At 51.4% G+C, this 17,328-nt stretch overlaps 1 protein-coding gene across 2 annotated transcripts in view; it reads left to right on the top strand.

The window, feature by feature from the left end:
* Window positions 1–17,328, top strand: part of LOC140408393 (dihydropyrimidinase-related protein 1-like) — a 91,174-nt gene that overhangs the window by 47,815 nt on the left and 26,031 nt on the right. For both annotated transcript variants that reach the window (XM_072495520.1, XM_072495521.1), the window contains exons 4-6: window positions 4,917–5,081; window positions 8,966–9,027; window positions 9,772–9,852. In XM_072495520.1, coding sequence (XP_072351621.1) covers window positions 4,917–5,081; window positions 8,966–9,027; window positions 9,772–9,852 — 308 coding nt within the window. The remainder of the gene's footprint in view (window positions 1–4,916; window positions 5,082–8,965; window positions 9,028–9,771; window positions 9,853–17,328) is intronic.

Here is a 17,328-nt window from a genome sequence, read left to right as displayed (position 1 = left end):
AATGACCCCGTTGCATAAAAGTTCAGGGCCACCGTAACCTTGACGGATACGGGGAGAGGGTGTCCCCCGCCAGTGCCACATGGTGACAGGTGTGCCAGCAGGTGGCAGATGTGTGCCACGGTTTCCCGCCTCATCCGGAGTCTCCTCCTGCATTCCCGGTCTGTGAGGTCCTGGTATGACTGCCGGGGCCGGTACACACGGGGCGCCCTCGGGTGCCTCCGTTGCCGTGGGGCCGCGACGTCCTCCTCCCCCTCCTCGTCCTGTCGGTCAGGTGTCCCTCCAGCCTGGGCGGCTGCCGCCTGCCCCTCTGCAGCAGCCTGCGCCGCCTCTCTGGCACGCTCCTCCTCCTCCTCATCCAGGGCAACATAGACATTAGCGGCTGCGGCCACTGCGGCCAACATCGCTGGATGATCGGAAAACATGACGGCCTGGTGGTGGGGGTGGGGGTGGGAACGACGACATGTCATCATTGCCCATATCCCCTCCTCCCCCCAGCCAGGTGGCATGGGCCGCATGTGTCTAACTGTTGGAGGCTGGCACCTGGCCAGGTGGACCAACTCACTTGCCCTTGCATCCCCCTCCCCGGCACGGACCCCCCATCCTCCTCCCTGGCACGGGCCCCCAACCCCCTTCCCGGCACGGACCCCATATCCCCCTCCCCGGCACGGGCCCCCCATTCCCCTCCCCGGCACGGGCCCCCCATCCCCCTCCCCGGCACGGACCCCCCCCCCCATCCCCCTCACCGGCACGGACCCCCCCCCCACCCCCCATCCCCGGTACAGTCCCCCCATTCCCCTCACCGGCACGGACCCCCCCCCCATCCCCCTCCCTGGCACGGACCCCCCCCCCACCACCCTCCCCGGCACGGACCCCCCATCCCCCTCCCCGGCACGGACACCCCATCCTCCTCCCCGGCAAGGGCCCCCCCATCACCCTCCCCGGCACAGACCCCCCATCCCCCTCCCCGGCACGACCCCCCCCATCCTCCTCCCCGGCACGGGCCCCCCATCCCCCTCCCCGGCACGGACCCCCCGCCATCCCCCACCCCGGCACGGACCCCCCCCATCCCCCTCCCCGGCACGGACCCCCCATCCACCTCCCCGGCACGGACCCCCCATCCTCCTCCCCGGCACGGGCCCCCATCCCCCTCCCCGGCACGGACCCCCCATCTTCCTCCCTGGCACTGACCCCCCTCCCGGCACTCCCCCGAAGCCCAGCCCACTCTAACCACCCCCCCGCCGCACATACACACACACAACCCTAGACACACCTCTCCGCACACATTCAGACTGATGCCACGCCATCGCCTGCCCAGCGGCCAACCCCCCAGGCCGTCACTCACCTCCACGCTGGTCGGCGTGAACCTGGAGCACAGGTTGACGCCGATTAAAAGGAGGTTTGATTTACGTCGACGTGACCCGTCATCACGTCGATGGGGCTTCGGCCCATCCGGACGGGAGAATATCGGCAGGCCCAAAATCGGCTGCCTTGCGCACACCCGTGCCATTCTCCGACGTCTGCGGCGCCATTAACGCCCCGCCGTCTTTTCTCCCTTTGGAGACTTCGGCAACCGGCGGGGGCGGGATTCACGGCGGCCAACGGCCATTCTCCGACCCTCTGGGGGGCCGGAGAATGACGCCCCAGGTCCATCAAACATGATTTGCTTTTATTAAATCCATGCCGGCTCTTCTTTATTAGTCCATCTTTGGCCAAGTAGCTGCCAATTTTCCTCAGATGGGATGCGTCCCAGGAGCGTCTAAAGGTAGAAATCTCCCAATCCTCTTAGATATTCTTCAGATTACTGTTTTTAAAATTTTGCTAAACTGACTGAGCAGAATGTTACGGTCTCAGCCTTGCCTCCCCCCTCCCCCACTCCGGAACACCTCACTCCCCACCTCACCCACCGTGTCACCGTGTCACCCACCCTGGCTGGTTTTAAGGCAGAGCGTGATGGCAGTGGGCTCATAAAATGCAGTGCGTGACCTCCCCGCTCCCAATTAATGGTCACTTAAATGCCTCATCCTGCCCCATGCCGCTATTGGGCCATGGGGAGCCCGCAACAAGTGTGTAGCCCAGCAGCTTTAGCTGCATGGACTGGTATCAGGCAAGGGAGTAGAAACTCCTTTGGGGATCCTCTGTGCCCATGGGGGGCACCAACGCCCTTAAGGTCATACACCCCACCCCCTCTCACATTAATCTTCCCCCATCCCTGGCCTCAAGCTCAGTCCTCTAACCCCCTTTGCTGGGTCGATCAATATCCTGGATGCATCTTCACGCAGGCATCCATTAGCTCCTCTTCTTTGGGGGCCACCTTAAGTCCCAGTAGGACCCATTGGTCAAACGAGGCAACATTGGGACCACAGAGCTGCTGGCGGACCACAGTTCTCCAAGGCGGAACCTCTTCACCAGAAGGAGGCAAAAGTCTCATTCTCAGCCCAGTTAGCCTTACAGAAAGGTAAATGGCTGTGAGGTACCCCATAGTCCCCTGAGGGCATGAAACCCTGCCATCCAAAAAATCCTACCCACTGGTCTGTAACTGCCAGGGTCTGTAACTACCCATTTTGCACAATGGCATAATATTTTCAATCCTCTAATCCTTTGCCATCATTTCTGTATCTAAGAGGATTGGGAAATTTCTATCTTTACTTCCAGCAGCTCCTAGGATGCATCCCATCTGGAGCTGGGTGATTTCTCCACTTTAAGTACTGCCTACCACTCCAATCCTTCTTTATCTATCTAACCTCAGCCAGTATCCTGGTAACCTCTCCCTTGGTAAACACCGACGTAAACAACTTGCATAGTACCTCAGCCATACCTCCTGCTACTACCAATCAATTCCAGTTTTGGCCTGAAATAAGACTTGCCACTCCACTGGCAACTCTTTCACTGTTAATGTGCCTGTGGAAGATCTTTGGATTCCCTTTAATGTTATCCACCAGTCTTTACTTGTAATGTATCCTTGCCTGTCTAATTTCTTTCTTTAAACATTTTAATATCAACCTGTTTCTCCCTCGAATTACCAAGCTGGGCCTTTCCTCTGTCTATCCCATTTCTCTGATTCAACCTGCTCTCTAACTCCTTCATCATTCATGGAACCCTGACTTTGGTTCCTCTCCATCTCTCCCATATGGTGCCACCTCCTCTTGAATGAATGCCCATTTCTCCAGTATATTTCTGCCTGCTGGTCTTCTACTGGAGCAAGATTTATCCTCAATTCAGTGAAATTATGCCATCTCCAGTTAAGCATTTTTAATCTATATTGCTCCACCCTAACAATCTAAAGCTTACAGTGTTATGATCATTATTACCGAGATGATCTCAAAGTGTGGTATTCGCCATTTGACTTGCTGGAACTTGCAATCGAGGAAACATTCAGCCATTGACTGGACACTGCCTGAGAGGTAGGCCAAGATTAAGATTGAAGGATTCATTGAGGATGAGCGTTGGCATGTCCACCACGGATGGGGTGAAAAATGCACAAAAGTACCTGGGGAGCAATCTCAGCTATTTGCTTTGTTCCTTCGAGCAGAAAAGAATAAAGGCAGCCACGGCATCCATTAGTTCCTCTTCTTTGGGGACCACCTTCAGTCCTCAGAAGGGGCTATTGTTCAAAGCTGGAAATATTGGCGCTACAGAGTTTTGGCTCTACAGAGCTGCTGACCACCTGATTTACCTGGGGTTCTCCAAGGCGGGAACGTCTGGGCATTCTCCCACATTCTACCCTCTGTAAACTTGAGGTCATCCAAAACTCTGCTGCCTGTGCCTTAACTTGTACAAATTCCTGTTCACCTCTCACCCCTCTGCTCGATGACCTACAATGGCTCCCGGTCAATAAATATCTTGATTTGAAAATCCTCACCCTTGTTATTAAATCCCTCAAAAACCTCACTCCTCTCTATCTCTGTAATCTCATCCAGCCCACAGCCCTCTGAATTATCTGTGCTCCTCTAATTCTGGCTTCAATAATGTTCTAAAGTTGGTTCACTCCACCTTTGGTGGTCGCGTCCTCAGTTTCCTAGGCCTTAAGCTCTGGAATACTTCTCCTTCACTTCTCCACCGTGCCTTCTTTTTCTAAAAATTACTCCATAAACCCTATCTCTTGGACCAAATTTTTGATCATCTAACTTAATATGCCCATATGTGGTTCATTCTAAAGCACCTTGGGAAGTTTTATTATGTTAAAGTCACTATACAAATGTAAGTTGTTAATCTCTCAAAAGCTAAATATGGCAAACCATAGTTTGGCTGCACGGACATTCTAGATTGTTCTGAAAGATATTCTTCAAATAGAAAGGAATAATGCACCACTAAACAGTTGGATGACAATGCAAGATGCTGCCAGGTGTAACTTCCATTTGAACCTCCCGTGTTTCTCTACTGATGCGTGCGCTATTTAAACTTTCAAAGATATATTTCTCATCAGTATGTTTCCATTTAATCACCAATTTGAGTTCTTCAGATAATTTCCAACGTCTCCAAAACATGGCCCGGGGTGTGGGGGGTGGGGGGCATTTTCCAGCCTCTCCCGTTGGTGGAGTTTTCCAGCCCTGCCAAAGTCAATGGTATTTTGAACAACATGGCGCATTTTGCGGCCCCGCCCCCGCTTCCGTACAATTCCGTCCATCGTTCTTTCGGTACACGACTGTTTGCCCCTCAAAATTTTCTGGGAATTGATGTTTCAATTGTGAATACTCCAAACTAAGTGAAATAAACTAATTTCTGTTTAACTGGAATCAATGTGGAAGATGATGCTTTGACATTTCCAAGGTCAGGCCGCCACGGCAGCCATATTGATGTGTCCTATAACGGGTATCCACTGCCCTATATTCAGTGGTACTGATTTGTGAATCCTTTTAGAATCTGCGTTACCGAATTTGTTAACCTCTTGACTCACGTATAAATGTTTTGTTTTGTAGTTGATCACGTTGTACCAGAGAAGAACGCTACTCTGCTGACTGCCTTTGAAAAATGGCACGAGGCAGCTGATAACCGCTCCTGCTGTGACTACTCCCTACATGTGGACATTCCTCAGTGGAATGAGGGTGTCAAAGAAGAGTTGGAGATCTTGGTGCAAGAGAAAGGTTATTATGCTTCAAATAATGTAACTGCTTGTGAGTCCAGGTGTGGGAATTGTTATGGGCAAGGGCTTCAGAAACTCCAAAGTGTATTATGAAGTTCACCTGACCTCTAACTTTTATATTGAATTTGGTTAGGATGAACACAAAAAACTTTGCTGCAGGTGTGATTCATCAGACTTCCTAGACTCTTTAATCAAAACAATGTTTATTCTAAGAATGTAGTTAACACATATAGTACACTTTTTATAAATTACAAATATAAAGACACCACACAGTAATCTATGTATAACACTTAATTAATTCCCCCTTAGCTGTTCCAATTCAATAACAAAATCCAATAAAACAAAAACCCCTTTTCAAGGGCATGGCCAGCACACTGTACTCTCACTTGAATGAGGCTGGTCCTTTCCCTGAGCTTCTGATGGTCTCAAACAGCAGATTCAAAACTCCTTCCAGAAATTGACTATGACTTTAAAGTTACCAAGGCAGTTAGCCACAACTTTTTACTGGAACTGCTTTTCAAATGAAAACATAGAAAGACAGGGAAAAGCACTTCTTTCTCCTTCTGCAGTCCACAGAAGACAAACTGAAACTGAAACCCCCTCTCACCTTGCAGCCACAGCCCAATGTGCTACAATTCACATGATAAGAGACTGAACCTTTCAAATGACAGCGTGACCGTCTGAGAAAAGGCTCAGGAGTGGGTGGGGGAAAGGGGCCGGAGTGTGTGACGGGGATGAGCCAAGGTTTGCAGAGAGCTGGAGGTGCAGCCAGTGAGTAATAGAAAAGCTTGGTGCTGCAGAGCAAGTGAATAGCAGCCTTGAGCTGGCAGAGTTAAAGTTCATGCTTACTGTCCAATTTTCGTTCGTTGCTGAGTAAGTATTAACTTCTCATTGCACAGAAAGGAAACTGATTGATTTCTCTGTCATGTCTCACTGGTTATCACTAACAGTAAAAAAAACTGGAGCAGAAAGAAAAAGTGTTTTTTTTGTACTATTGTAGTTTTCTTTTTGTAATGGGCACAATTTAATGGCCTCGACATGTCCGACTGGCTGACGCAATGAGGCGATGCAAGATTTGTGACGCTTGAAACTCCTTCCGAGGATAACAGGTTCAACATATTTAAGTGAGCCATTAGGCGTATTTAAATATGTCACCGCCTGATTATCCAGAGGCACGGGAACCAATGCCCACTCCTGGTAGACCTCACCATGACGCCATTTAGCCATTGCTTTTTGGGCAAACGTGGACCAGGTGTGACAGCAGCTGGGAGGCATTCTCCCAGGCCATCGAAGGTCCTTGTGCACAGGCATTAGGCAGAGGTGGTACCCTGGCACTCCTGGCACCCAGGAACATCCAGCCTGGCACCTTGGCATTGTCACCATGCATCCTGGCAGTGTCACTGCGGCACTGCCGAGGTTGTCCAGAGGCCACGGTCGGTATTCTGAGGGGGTCAAAAGATCGGGGAGGGGACGTTTAAAAATGGCGCACCGATGTGTTCCGGCACTGAAGATCCAAGCTCGCATATGCAGGAAATGAGGTAAGTGCGAACTCGGCGGGGCATTCCTTGCTGAGGCCAAAATAAAACGACAGAGTACCGTTAGATAGCGGTGATCTCAGCGCTGCAGGCGCTGCAGCTTAAATCACACCTAATATAATCACTGTCCTATAAATGTGGAACTTTCTCTCCCAGAATGCTTTTGATTGTTGGATAATTGAAACCTTCAAGACAAAACAAATAGGTCTTTGTTAGGTAAGAATATCAAGGAAAAAAGGTGGGCTCATGGAATTGAAGGGTAGACCATAACTGATCTATACAAATAGTGGACCTGGCCCAAGAGGCTAACTGGCCTGCTCCTTTTTCTAAATATCTCCCTCTATCCTCACTTTGATTTTGCACTGCGATTTCTCATTGTAATTGTCTTTTTATCTGATTATCAGCCTCTATTGAAACTGACCGAAAAGCACAGCGGCCGGTAAATGACGTGAGACCACGCTCCTGTGATCTACCTGTCTCGCTACGCTTCGCAAGATCTAATGTTGCAATGTGAAGCCTGCCCATTGTGGGCAGATCATCTTTTGGCAAATCTGCATATTAGAACGAGACAGCTAGTCTCACTCTAAAATGCAGTTCTCTGAGGTAACTGAGGTGTTGATATCTAACATCTTCACCTCGGAAACCTCGGCCAAGCGCCGTTCAGTGTAGGTCTCCACAAATGTTGACCCGATGGAATGGCACTGGGGGCCTCCCAGAGCATCAGAGGCCCCCAGGTACTTGTCCTCTGGGCAGGTAGGCATCATGGCACTGCCAGCCTGGCACTGCCAAGGTGCCCAAATGGCACTGCTAGCTGGCAGGGGCACTGCCAAGGTGCCAGGCTGGCATGGTGGTGATTGGGCTGGTGAATGCTCTGCACGGGGCGGGGGGAGGGGAACGGACCCCCTTATAGTGAGTTGGAGCTCATGGGATGCAACGGGAGGTCAAGAGATCGGAACGCCATTTTAAAATGATTAGCCGATCTCTCGCTGCACTGAGGAGGTCCGGTGAGCGGAGCTCCTCAGTGCAGACAATAGGGCTGAGTGCAGCCACGGGTGCGTGTTCCCCGCTCGGCCCCATGTCTAACCAGATGGCCGTTGGATGATAGAGTGTTTCTTGGCGCTGCAAGCGCTGGGAAACACGTGGCTAAATCTGCATGGGCGTCTTCCCATTTGGTTAGTTTGAGCCCTAAATTTAATTTCTATGATATGAACTGCTTCTTGAAACTACCCTGCACCTTTATTTATAACTGATGATAATTGTCTTTGTTAGCTTTATTGTTTTTAAAAAAACTATTTTAATCTGACCATGGGACAGGATCTTCCCTGTGGGCTATGGGACCCCGATGCCAGGGTCAAATGGGAGTCAGAATCCTGTACTATGTGGGAAACAGTTCTGAGGAGTGAGTTTTCTCTGAGCTGGCTGATTATTGGCTAAGGGAATAGCTCACCATTCAGGTAGGGAAGACAGGTGGACCCTCGAAGCTGGAAGGCAAGTTGGAGGTCCTCCAGCACTGAAGACACAGAAGCATGTCTTTTCAGATAAGAGGGAATGGACTCCTCAAGATGGCAATTCCTTCTCTCCAAGGTTTTTAACTTTTAAATGAAAAGTTCCTCTCAGGTACCAACCATTGTGGTGCAGAGGGAGCCCCACCACAGGGCGGCCTCTGGTCGCAACCGAGGCCAGGTAGAATTGGTCTCTTGTCCTAGAAAAGGGAAAGATCATGTAGGTTCTTACTTGTGATCACCACCAACTAGAAAATGTATTTGTGTGAGCACAGGTATGAGAAAGGTTGGGTTTCATGGCGATGTTCTCCAACGTCAACATTTACTATCAAAACAAACGCATGAGGAATGATCGCTTGGGTTGCACACTGGAGGCCTGCCTGGGGGTCTGTCCTACAATGCAGAAGTTGACATCTTTAAGGATAGAGAGGAGAAAATCCAAGAAGAAAAGATTTTGATTGGAAATTAGTTCATGTAATTACTCAGCTTCTGATTAAAAGACAAATCTTCCAAATTCATCCAACTCTCCCCCACGTGCACGTTTCCCACTGAGGGACACATATTGAAAAATTGGCTGCAGATTTTTCCATTCCTCTGTAGGTGAGCTGAATTCTGCCCAAATTCCTGTTATGTGTTTGTAGTCAAGAAAACATGATCTGAAAGTGCAAATTTGGATATTTACCCCTAAAATGTCCATTTTATGTTAAAAGTAACATAATGTAACTTTAGGTTAATGTTATTGAAATTTATCAAACTATATTTACAATATAAATTACAATCAGCTCAGTTAAGTAGCTGGTTAATGTACCCTGGATCTAAATATAATTTCCTTTTCTTAAAAAACCCAGATATTAATTCTTTTCAAGTCTACATGGCGTACAAGGACATGTTCCAGATGACCGACAGTGAGGTAAAGTAGAAGATATGTTTCTTCACATTAATGTGTTTAATCCAGGGTCCATCAGTGAGGCTCTACCCAGTTTGCATGAGGACCCTGAGGGGAACCGATAGTGAGAGGATATAATAAAAACAATAAATGTTAAATGTTGGTAGGACTCAGCAGGTCTGGCAGCATCTGTGGAGAGAGAAACAAAGTGAACTTTTTGAGTCCGTATGACTCTTCTTCAGAGCTGAAGAGGGGTGGAGCAGGTTAAGCAAAATAGAAGGTCAGAAATAGGTGGGAGCTGAAGAGAGATGACAAAGATGTCATGGGCACAGGTCAAAGACTAAAGAAGGTGCTGATAGCTGCATAAAGGTACGATAGCAAAAAGTATGAATAGCAGAATAAGAATCAGCACTCCATGAAAGCAAAACGTAAGAACAAGTGACAGATGATCCTGTTTGGGGGTTGGGGGGGGTGGGGGGGTGCAGAGGCGGTGAAGGTTGGGGGGAAAGAAAGAGATCAAAATGGAGGAGTAAGTTCAAGGTCTGAATCCAGTAATCTGTATTACCCACCCAACCGTCAAGCTTCCGCTTTACCTCGCTTTACCGCCATGAGAGCCAAACTGTGCCATTGCTTTCTGTCCCTTCACAATGACAGTAGGATATGGATGTTGTCCCTTTGTCAATAGCCTGAGTAAGGAGATAGCATTAACAATACTATGACACTTCTGTAAATCATTTTCAGTCATTTGCATTCTTTTGGTATTTACAGCTTTATGAAGCTTTTACTTTCCTAAAAGACCTTGGTGCTGTAATTTTACTCCATGCAGAAAATGGTGACTTGATTGCAGAGGTGAGTGGCTGTTTTTGAATTAACTTGCGTGTGGCGGCATCATGCCTGCTTGACTTTGTTTCCTTGCAATCTACTGAAACAGATGGATGACCTCTCCAGCCATCACTGATTTAAAACTCTCCGTCCCAATCATAGACTTTACCTGAAACATCAGCAGCAAAGATTGTCAGGGCGAAAATCCACAGGGCAGGCAGGGATGGGTCAGGAGGAGGAGGAGGTACGGAGCGGGGATAATGCTGTTCACCAAAATACAATGAGCAAGGGGATGTGACTTTACATAAATGTTAATGGAAGCTGTATGCACTTTGTCTTCATGCTTAGACCACAAGTAATAATAATCTTTATTGTCGCAAGTAGGCTCACATTAACATTGCAATGAAGTTACTGTGAAAATCCCCGAGTCGCCACATTCCGGCGCCTGTTTGGGTACTCAGAGGGAGAATTTAGAATGTCCAAATTACTTAACAGCATGTCTTTCGGAACTTGTGAGAGGAAACCGGAGCACCTGGAAGAAACCCAAACAGATGCAGGGAGAATGTGCAGACAATTACCCAAGCCGGGAATTGAACCTGCGACCCTGGCGCTGTGAAGCAACAATGCTAACCACTGTGCTACTGTGCCGCCCAGTTGAAGTCCTCTGTAAGAACTTTGAACAGTCCTTAGCAGCTCCTTTTATAAACTTCAGGGCGGGATTTTCCGTGTGGTATTATAGGTATTACGGTACCTGAGAGGCTAAAGGACCATTGGTAGAACCTGTATGCTTGCTATTGGCTAGAGTTTATAATAGCTCTGTCCTGATATGCGGGGTATAAGAACCCGTGCCGCCCCAGCAGCCCTCATTCTGTACCTGAGCTGCTGGGCAAAATATCTAGCTTATTAAAGCCTTCAGTTGGACTACAATCGCGCTTTAGTGGTCATTGATCGTGCTTCAATTTAATAAGCTAGATTTTTAAGAAGAAAGGATGGAGCTCCGAATCAAGCCGGAGTGTCTACAACTTAGCCCCCATGCGGCAAACTCAGCGGCAATCTTTAAGCACTGGCTGGCGTGTTTTAAAGGATATCTCGAGACGGCCGAAAACGCACCCAAGGGAGAGCAGAAACTGCACGTCCTGCACTCAAGGGTGAGCCTGGAGATTTACACCCTCATCGAGGAAGCGGAAGACTTCGTTGCAGCAATTGAGCTGCTAAAAGGACACTATATTTGCCTGGTAAACCAGGTCTACGCCCGGCCCCTGCTTGCAACAAGGTGACAAACCCCCGGGGAATCGCTGGAGGAATTCTACCGTGCACTCATGGTGCTGGAAAGTAGCTACGGCTGCCCGCAAGTTTCGGTGAGCGAACACACGGAACTTTTAGTCAGGGACGCTTTCGTGGCAGGTATGCTTTTGTCACAAATCCGCCAGCACCTGTTAGAGAAGGACAACCTGGGTCTCAGGGAGGCACGGGCCCTGGCAGGCTCCCTGGATGTGGCCTCCAGAAATGCCCGCGCCTACGTTCCCGACCGCGCGGCAGCCCCCTGGGCAGCGTGGAACCCCGCAGCGGCCGACCCCTAGACTTCCTCCGATCCTCCACAGGCCTGGGCTGCGAGGCGGCCTGGCAACCCTGAGGGGCCCCGCTGCTACTTTTGCAGGCAGGTCAAGCACCCCTGCCAGCGCTAACCGGCCGCGCATCCACCTGCAAGGGATGCGGCAAAAAGGGCCATTTTGTGGGGGTATGTCAGGCCCGAGCGGTGGCTGCGGTCTGCATTGGCGAATACGGACCACCACCACAAACTTCTCCATGGGCCCCATGCGGCCAGCGGTCATTGCCACCCCATATCCCAGGGCTACATGCAGACCCCGGGCGCCGCTACCTTGTTCCGCGGACGCCATGCTTGATGGGTGGGCACCGCCATTTTATGCACCCCCGGCCATGTGCGACCGATGGGAGATGTCATCTTGGATGAACCCCCAGGACCCCAGCTCGGCCGACCACACACTGCCTGAACAGAATTCCCAACTACTGCGATTGGCCTCGGTGACTCTGGATCAGTCTCGACCTCGAACACTCTCAACCGCTACGACGACCGTTTTCATCAACGGGCACGAGATGGCCTGCCTAATTGACTCTAGGAGCACGGAGAGCTTCATACACCCCGACACGGTAAGGTGCTGTTCCCTCCTCATCCACCCTGTTAATCAAAAAATCTCACTGGCCTCCGGTTCCCACTCAGTGGTGATAAAGGGGTTTTGTGTAGCAAACCTCACAGTCCAGGGAAGGGAGTTCAAAAATTTCCGTCTCTACGTCCTTCCCCACCTCTGCACGGCTACACTCCTGGGTTTAGACTTCCAGTGTAACCTTCAAAGTCTGACCTTCCAATTCGGCGGCCCGATACCCCCCCCTTGCTGTCTGCGGCCTTGCGACCCTTAAGGCCGACCCTCCTTCCCTGTTTGCGAACCTCACCCCGGATTGCAAACCCGTCACCACCAGGACAGACGGTACAGCGCCCAGGAGCGGATCTTTATTAGGTCAGAGGTCCAAAGGCTACTGAGGGAAGGAGTCATTGATGCCAGTAACAGACCCTGGAGAGCTCAAGTAGTGGTGGTAAAGACCGGGGAGAAGCATAGGATGGTCAACGACTACAGTCAGACCATCAACAGGTTTACGCAGCTGGACGCGTACCCTCTCCCCCGCATATTCCACCTGGTAATCAGGTTCGCGCATTATAAGGTCTTCTCCACGGTGGATCTCAAGTCCGCCTACCACCAGCTTCCCATCTGCACGAGTGACCGCAAATACACCGCCTTCAAGGCAGACGGGCTGCTCTATCACTTCTTCAGGGTTCCCTTTGGTGTCACTAATGGGATCTCGGTCTTCCAGCGCGAGATAGACCGAATGGTTGACCGGTACGGTTTACGGGTAACATTCCCGTATCTCGATAATGTCGCCATCTGCGGCCACGACCAGCAGGACCACGACACCAACCTCCGCAAATTTCTCCAGACCGCTAAAATCCTTAACCTAACATACAATAAGGATAAATGCGTGTTTAGCACCGACCGTCTAGCCATTCTTGGCTACGTAGTACGAAATGAAGTTATAGGCCTTGACCCTGAACGCATGCGCCCCCTAATGGAGTAGCCCCTCCCTCACTGCTGTAAGGCCCTGAAACGCTGCCTAGGGCTTTTAGCTACTACGCCCAGTGGGTCCCCAACTATGTGGACAAGGCCCGTTCCCTGATCCAATCCACAACTTTTCCCCCGTCGATAGAGGCCCGCCCGGCCTTCAGCCGCATCAAAGCAGACATTGCAAAGGCCACGATGCACGCCATCGACGAGTCCCTCCCCTTCCAGGTCGAGAGCGATGCGTCCGACGTAGCTCTGGCGGCCACCCTCAACCAAACGGGCAGACTCGTGGCCTTCTTCTCCCGTACCCTCCATGCTTCCGAAATCCGCCACTCCTCAGTCGAAAAGGAGGCTCAGGCCATAGTAGAAGCCGTGCGACATTGGAGGCATTACCTTGCCGGCAGGAGATTCACTCTCCTCACCGACCAATGGTCGGTTGCTTCCATGTTCGATAATGCACAGCGGAGCAAGATAAGAACATAAGAACTAGAAGCAGGAGTAGGCCATCTGGCCCCTCGAGCCTGCTCCACCATTTAATGAGATCATGGCTGACCTTTTGTGGACTCAGCTCCACTTTCCGGCCCGAACACCATAACCCTTAATCCCTTTATTGTTCAAAAAACTATCTATCTTTATCTTAAAAACATTTAATGAAGGAGCCTCTACTGCTTCACTGGGCAAGGAATTCCATAGATTCACAACCCTTTGGGTGAAGAAGTTCCTCCTAAACAACGACAAGATCTTGCGGTAGAGGATCAAATTCTCCACCGACAACTACGAGATCTTGTATCGTCCCGGGAAGCTAAACGAGCCTCCTGATGCCCTGTCCCGTGGCACATGTGCCACCGCACAAGTAGACCGCCTCTGAGCCCTCCACAAGGACCTCTGCCACCCGGGGGTCACTCGCTTTTTCCATTTCGTCAAGGCCCGCAACCTGCCCTACTCCATCGAGGAGGTCAGGACTGCCACCAGGGACTGCCAAATCTGCGCGGAGTGCAAACCGCACTTCTACCGGCCAGAGAGAGCACACCTGATAAAGGCTTCCCGTCCTTTGAACGCCTCAGCATGTACTTCAAAAGCCCCCTCCCCTCCACCGACTGCAACACGTACTTCCTGAACGTGATTGACGAGTACTCCCGGTTCCCTTCGCCATCCCCTGCCCCAACATGACCGCCACCACTGTCATCAAGGCCCTCCATAGCATCTTTGCACTGTTCGGGTTCCCTGCTTACATACACAGTGATAGGGGGTGCTCCTTTATGAGCGACGAACTGCATCAATTCCTGCTCAGCAAGGGCATCGCCTCGAGCAGGACGACCAGTTACAACCCCCGGGGGTAACGGACAGGTAGAGAGGGAGAACGGAACAGTCTGGAAGACCGTCCTACTGGCCCTACAGTCCAGAAACCTCCCAATCTCCCACTGGCAAGAAGTCCTCCCGGATGCCCTCCACTCCATCCGGTCACTACTTTGTACAACCACCACCAATCAGACACCTCACGAACGTCTCCTTGTCTTCCCTAGGAAGTCCTCCTCTGGGACCTCACTCCCGACCTGGCTGGCAGCACCCGGACCCATCCTGCTCCGAAAACACATGCGGGTGCACAAGTCGGACCCGTTGGTCGAGAGGGTCCATCTGCTCCAAGCTAAGCCCCAGTACGATTACGTGGCGTACCCCGACGGCCGACAAAGTACGGTCTCCCTACGAGACCTGGTGCCCGCCGGAACTCCACGCACATTCCAGCCACCAGTCCCACCCTCCCCTTCACCGCAGCACCTTACAGGAGGATCGATCCTTCCGCTGCCCCCGTCGAGGCCCCCCCACCCACCGACGCCTCCCACAGGCGCTCCCTTCCCAGGTCAGCCGTTTTCCCCACCAGCGCCGTCTAGGGCGACGAAGCTGCCATAGAGATCGAAGCCAGCTCCCGGCATCACAGACGCCCGAGCCTCCACCGGAGTCACCACCGAGGCACCGACGATCACAAAGGACAACCAGGGCCCCCGATCGACTGATTTCTTCATTTGAACTGTAATCTGTAAATATAAACCACCAAATGTACATAGCTACCAGACTTGTAAATAGTTACTAAACACTGTACGGAGGTATTACGGTACCTCCATAACTAATTATACCATGTTGTTATGTTTTGTAGTTTCTGGCCACCACCCCTGCCGGACTTTTTTTTAACAGGGGGTGAATGTGGTATTATAGGTATTACGGTACCTGAGAGGCTAAAGCACCATTGGTAGAACCTGTATGCTTGCTATTGGCTAGAGTGTATAATAGCTCCGCCCTGATAGGCGGGGTATAAGAACCCGTGCCGCTCCAGCAGCCCTCATTCTGTACCTGAGCTGCTGGGGGAAAAATCTAGCTTATTAAAGCCTTCAGTTGGACTACAACCTTGCTTTAGTGGTCATTGATCGTGCATCACTCCGCCCCGTCGCGTCACGTTTCTGCTTCACCCCGCTGGCAGAGTGCTCCATTACGCCGGTTGGTCAATGGGGTTTCCCCATTGTGGAGCAACCCCATGCCTGTAAGCACTCGCCATTACAAAAGTCCCAGGATTCCAGGATCAGGTAAGTGTTGGAGGTCCAGGTGGGGAGGGGAGGTAAGGTCTGGGGATGGGAGAAGAGCGGGGGTGGTGCTGATGTTAAAAGGAGACTGCTGATGGAGATGCCCCACCTTCTCGCCCAGACCTGCACACGGTTACTTTTCGGGCTTCGCCCACTGCCCCTAACCTCTTCCCACCAGCTTGAAAACGGATGGGAAATGGCCCTTAAGTGGTTTATAATTGGCCACTTAAGGGCTTGAATTGGGACATGAGTGGACTGGAGGGCTGGCCTAGGTCCCAACCATCCAATTGTAAAATTTCAGTGCAGTTGGGGCGGATGGGAGCTAGATGGGAAGGTCATCCCATAATATTTACGGTCACCCCGCCGACATATGTCTTGGCAGAGGAATATAAAATCTCAGCCAATATTGAAGGGCCACATGGCTGAACCCAGTGCTTCTGTTTTGCACTTTAGAGACTTTGACTCAGCAGGCATACCACTCCCATCGATATTCTAGGTATCTGTAAGCTCTAGGAACTGGGGAATCCTGGTGCTGGGAGATGCCAATCCTTATCTCCATCCTTAGCATTGTAAGAGGTTGGAGTCTCAGCCAAAAGAACAGAACCTGTTGTGTATATTCACCATCAGATCTCTTAATGTCCAGTTACTGAATGACTAATGTTACGAGGCGCGGTTTAACCACCGCATTGAGCCCAGTGTGGACCTGGGTGTGCTGGCAAGAATCGTGATTTGCGGCAGGCATGAACCAGTTTGCAATCCACACGGCCGGCTCCCGATGGTGAGTTCCAGATCGCGCCCCAAATGGTGAGCATATCATTAACCCTCATTTGTATTCATTTCAATCTCATTAGCAAGATTGAAATTGAATGCAGCAGCCTCCCAAATTACCCGACTCCCCAGCGAGAAATCATGCGGGCATCGTTTAGTACTTTGGATGAAGGGTCAGTGAATCCTCAGCTCTGTGGCATTGGCCAGCCTCGCTGTCAGTGACTGCTCTCGCCTCGGTCAACCCCGCGATCTCCAGGGCCCGTTCCTCATTAGGGGTGAGGACTCGATCTCTGGCTTCTCACCTCCCCCCCCCCCCCCCCCCCCCAATCTTGGCCATTTCCCACTTATTATAGGCTATCTTCTCCTGTGGAAAAAGAGAGGACATTGTAAGCCTCATGCTTGATGTGTCGGGGGGTCGATATCGTTTGAAAGCAACTTTGCCTTGTTAGCGGCGATAAGCTAAGGTCTGAGTCCGGCGAATCAGGTGGCGAGGCAGCCAGTAATAGTGAGAATTTTGTGGGGTCACATTTTTGGCACTAAGTGCTGTTGAATATGGGCTGCGATGTTGCCAATGTGGCCATCGCGAAACAGTCCCCCCCCACAAACCTGCCCAAAATGACACTTAGAAATGTTTCCGTTGAATTGTGCCCACGATCTCGGTAGAAACCAGTAATGTTTTATAATTTTTTGATATGGGGCGAGATTCTCCGACCCCGCGCCGGGTCGGAGAATCACCGGGGGCTGGCGTCAATCCCGCCCCCGCCAGTTGCCGAATTCTCCGGCACCGGAGAATCGGCGGGGGCGGGAATCGCGCCGGTTGGCGACCCCCTCCCGCCGATTCTCCGGCCCGGATGGGCCGAAGTCCCGCTGCTAGAATGCCTGTCCCGCCGCCGTGGATTAAACCACCTCTCTTACCGGCGGGATAAGGCGGCGCACGTGGGCTCCGGTGTCCTGGGGGGGCGCGCGGGGCGATCTGGCCCCGGAGGGTGCCCCCACGGTGGCCTGGCCCGCAATCGGGGCCCACCGATCCG

The sequence above is a fragment of the Scyliorhinus torazame genome, chromosome 3 (assembly GCF_047496885.1).
Source record: "Scyliorhinus torazame isolate Kashiwa2021f chromosome 3, sScyTor2.1, whole genome shotgun sequence".
NCBI classification, from domain to species: domain Eukaryota; kingdom Metazoa; phylum Chordata; class Chondrichthyes; order Carcharhiniformes; family Scyliorhinidae; genus Scyliorhinus; species Scyliorhinus torazame.
This window is presented reverse-complemented; position numbering and strand designations above follow the sequence as displayed.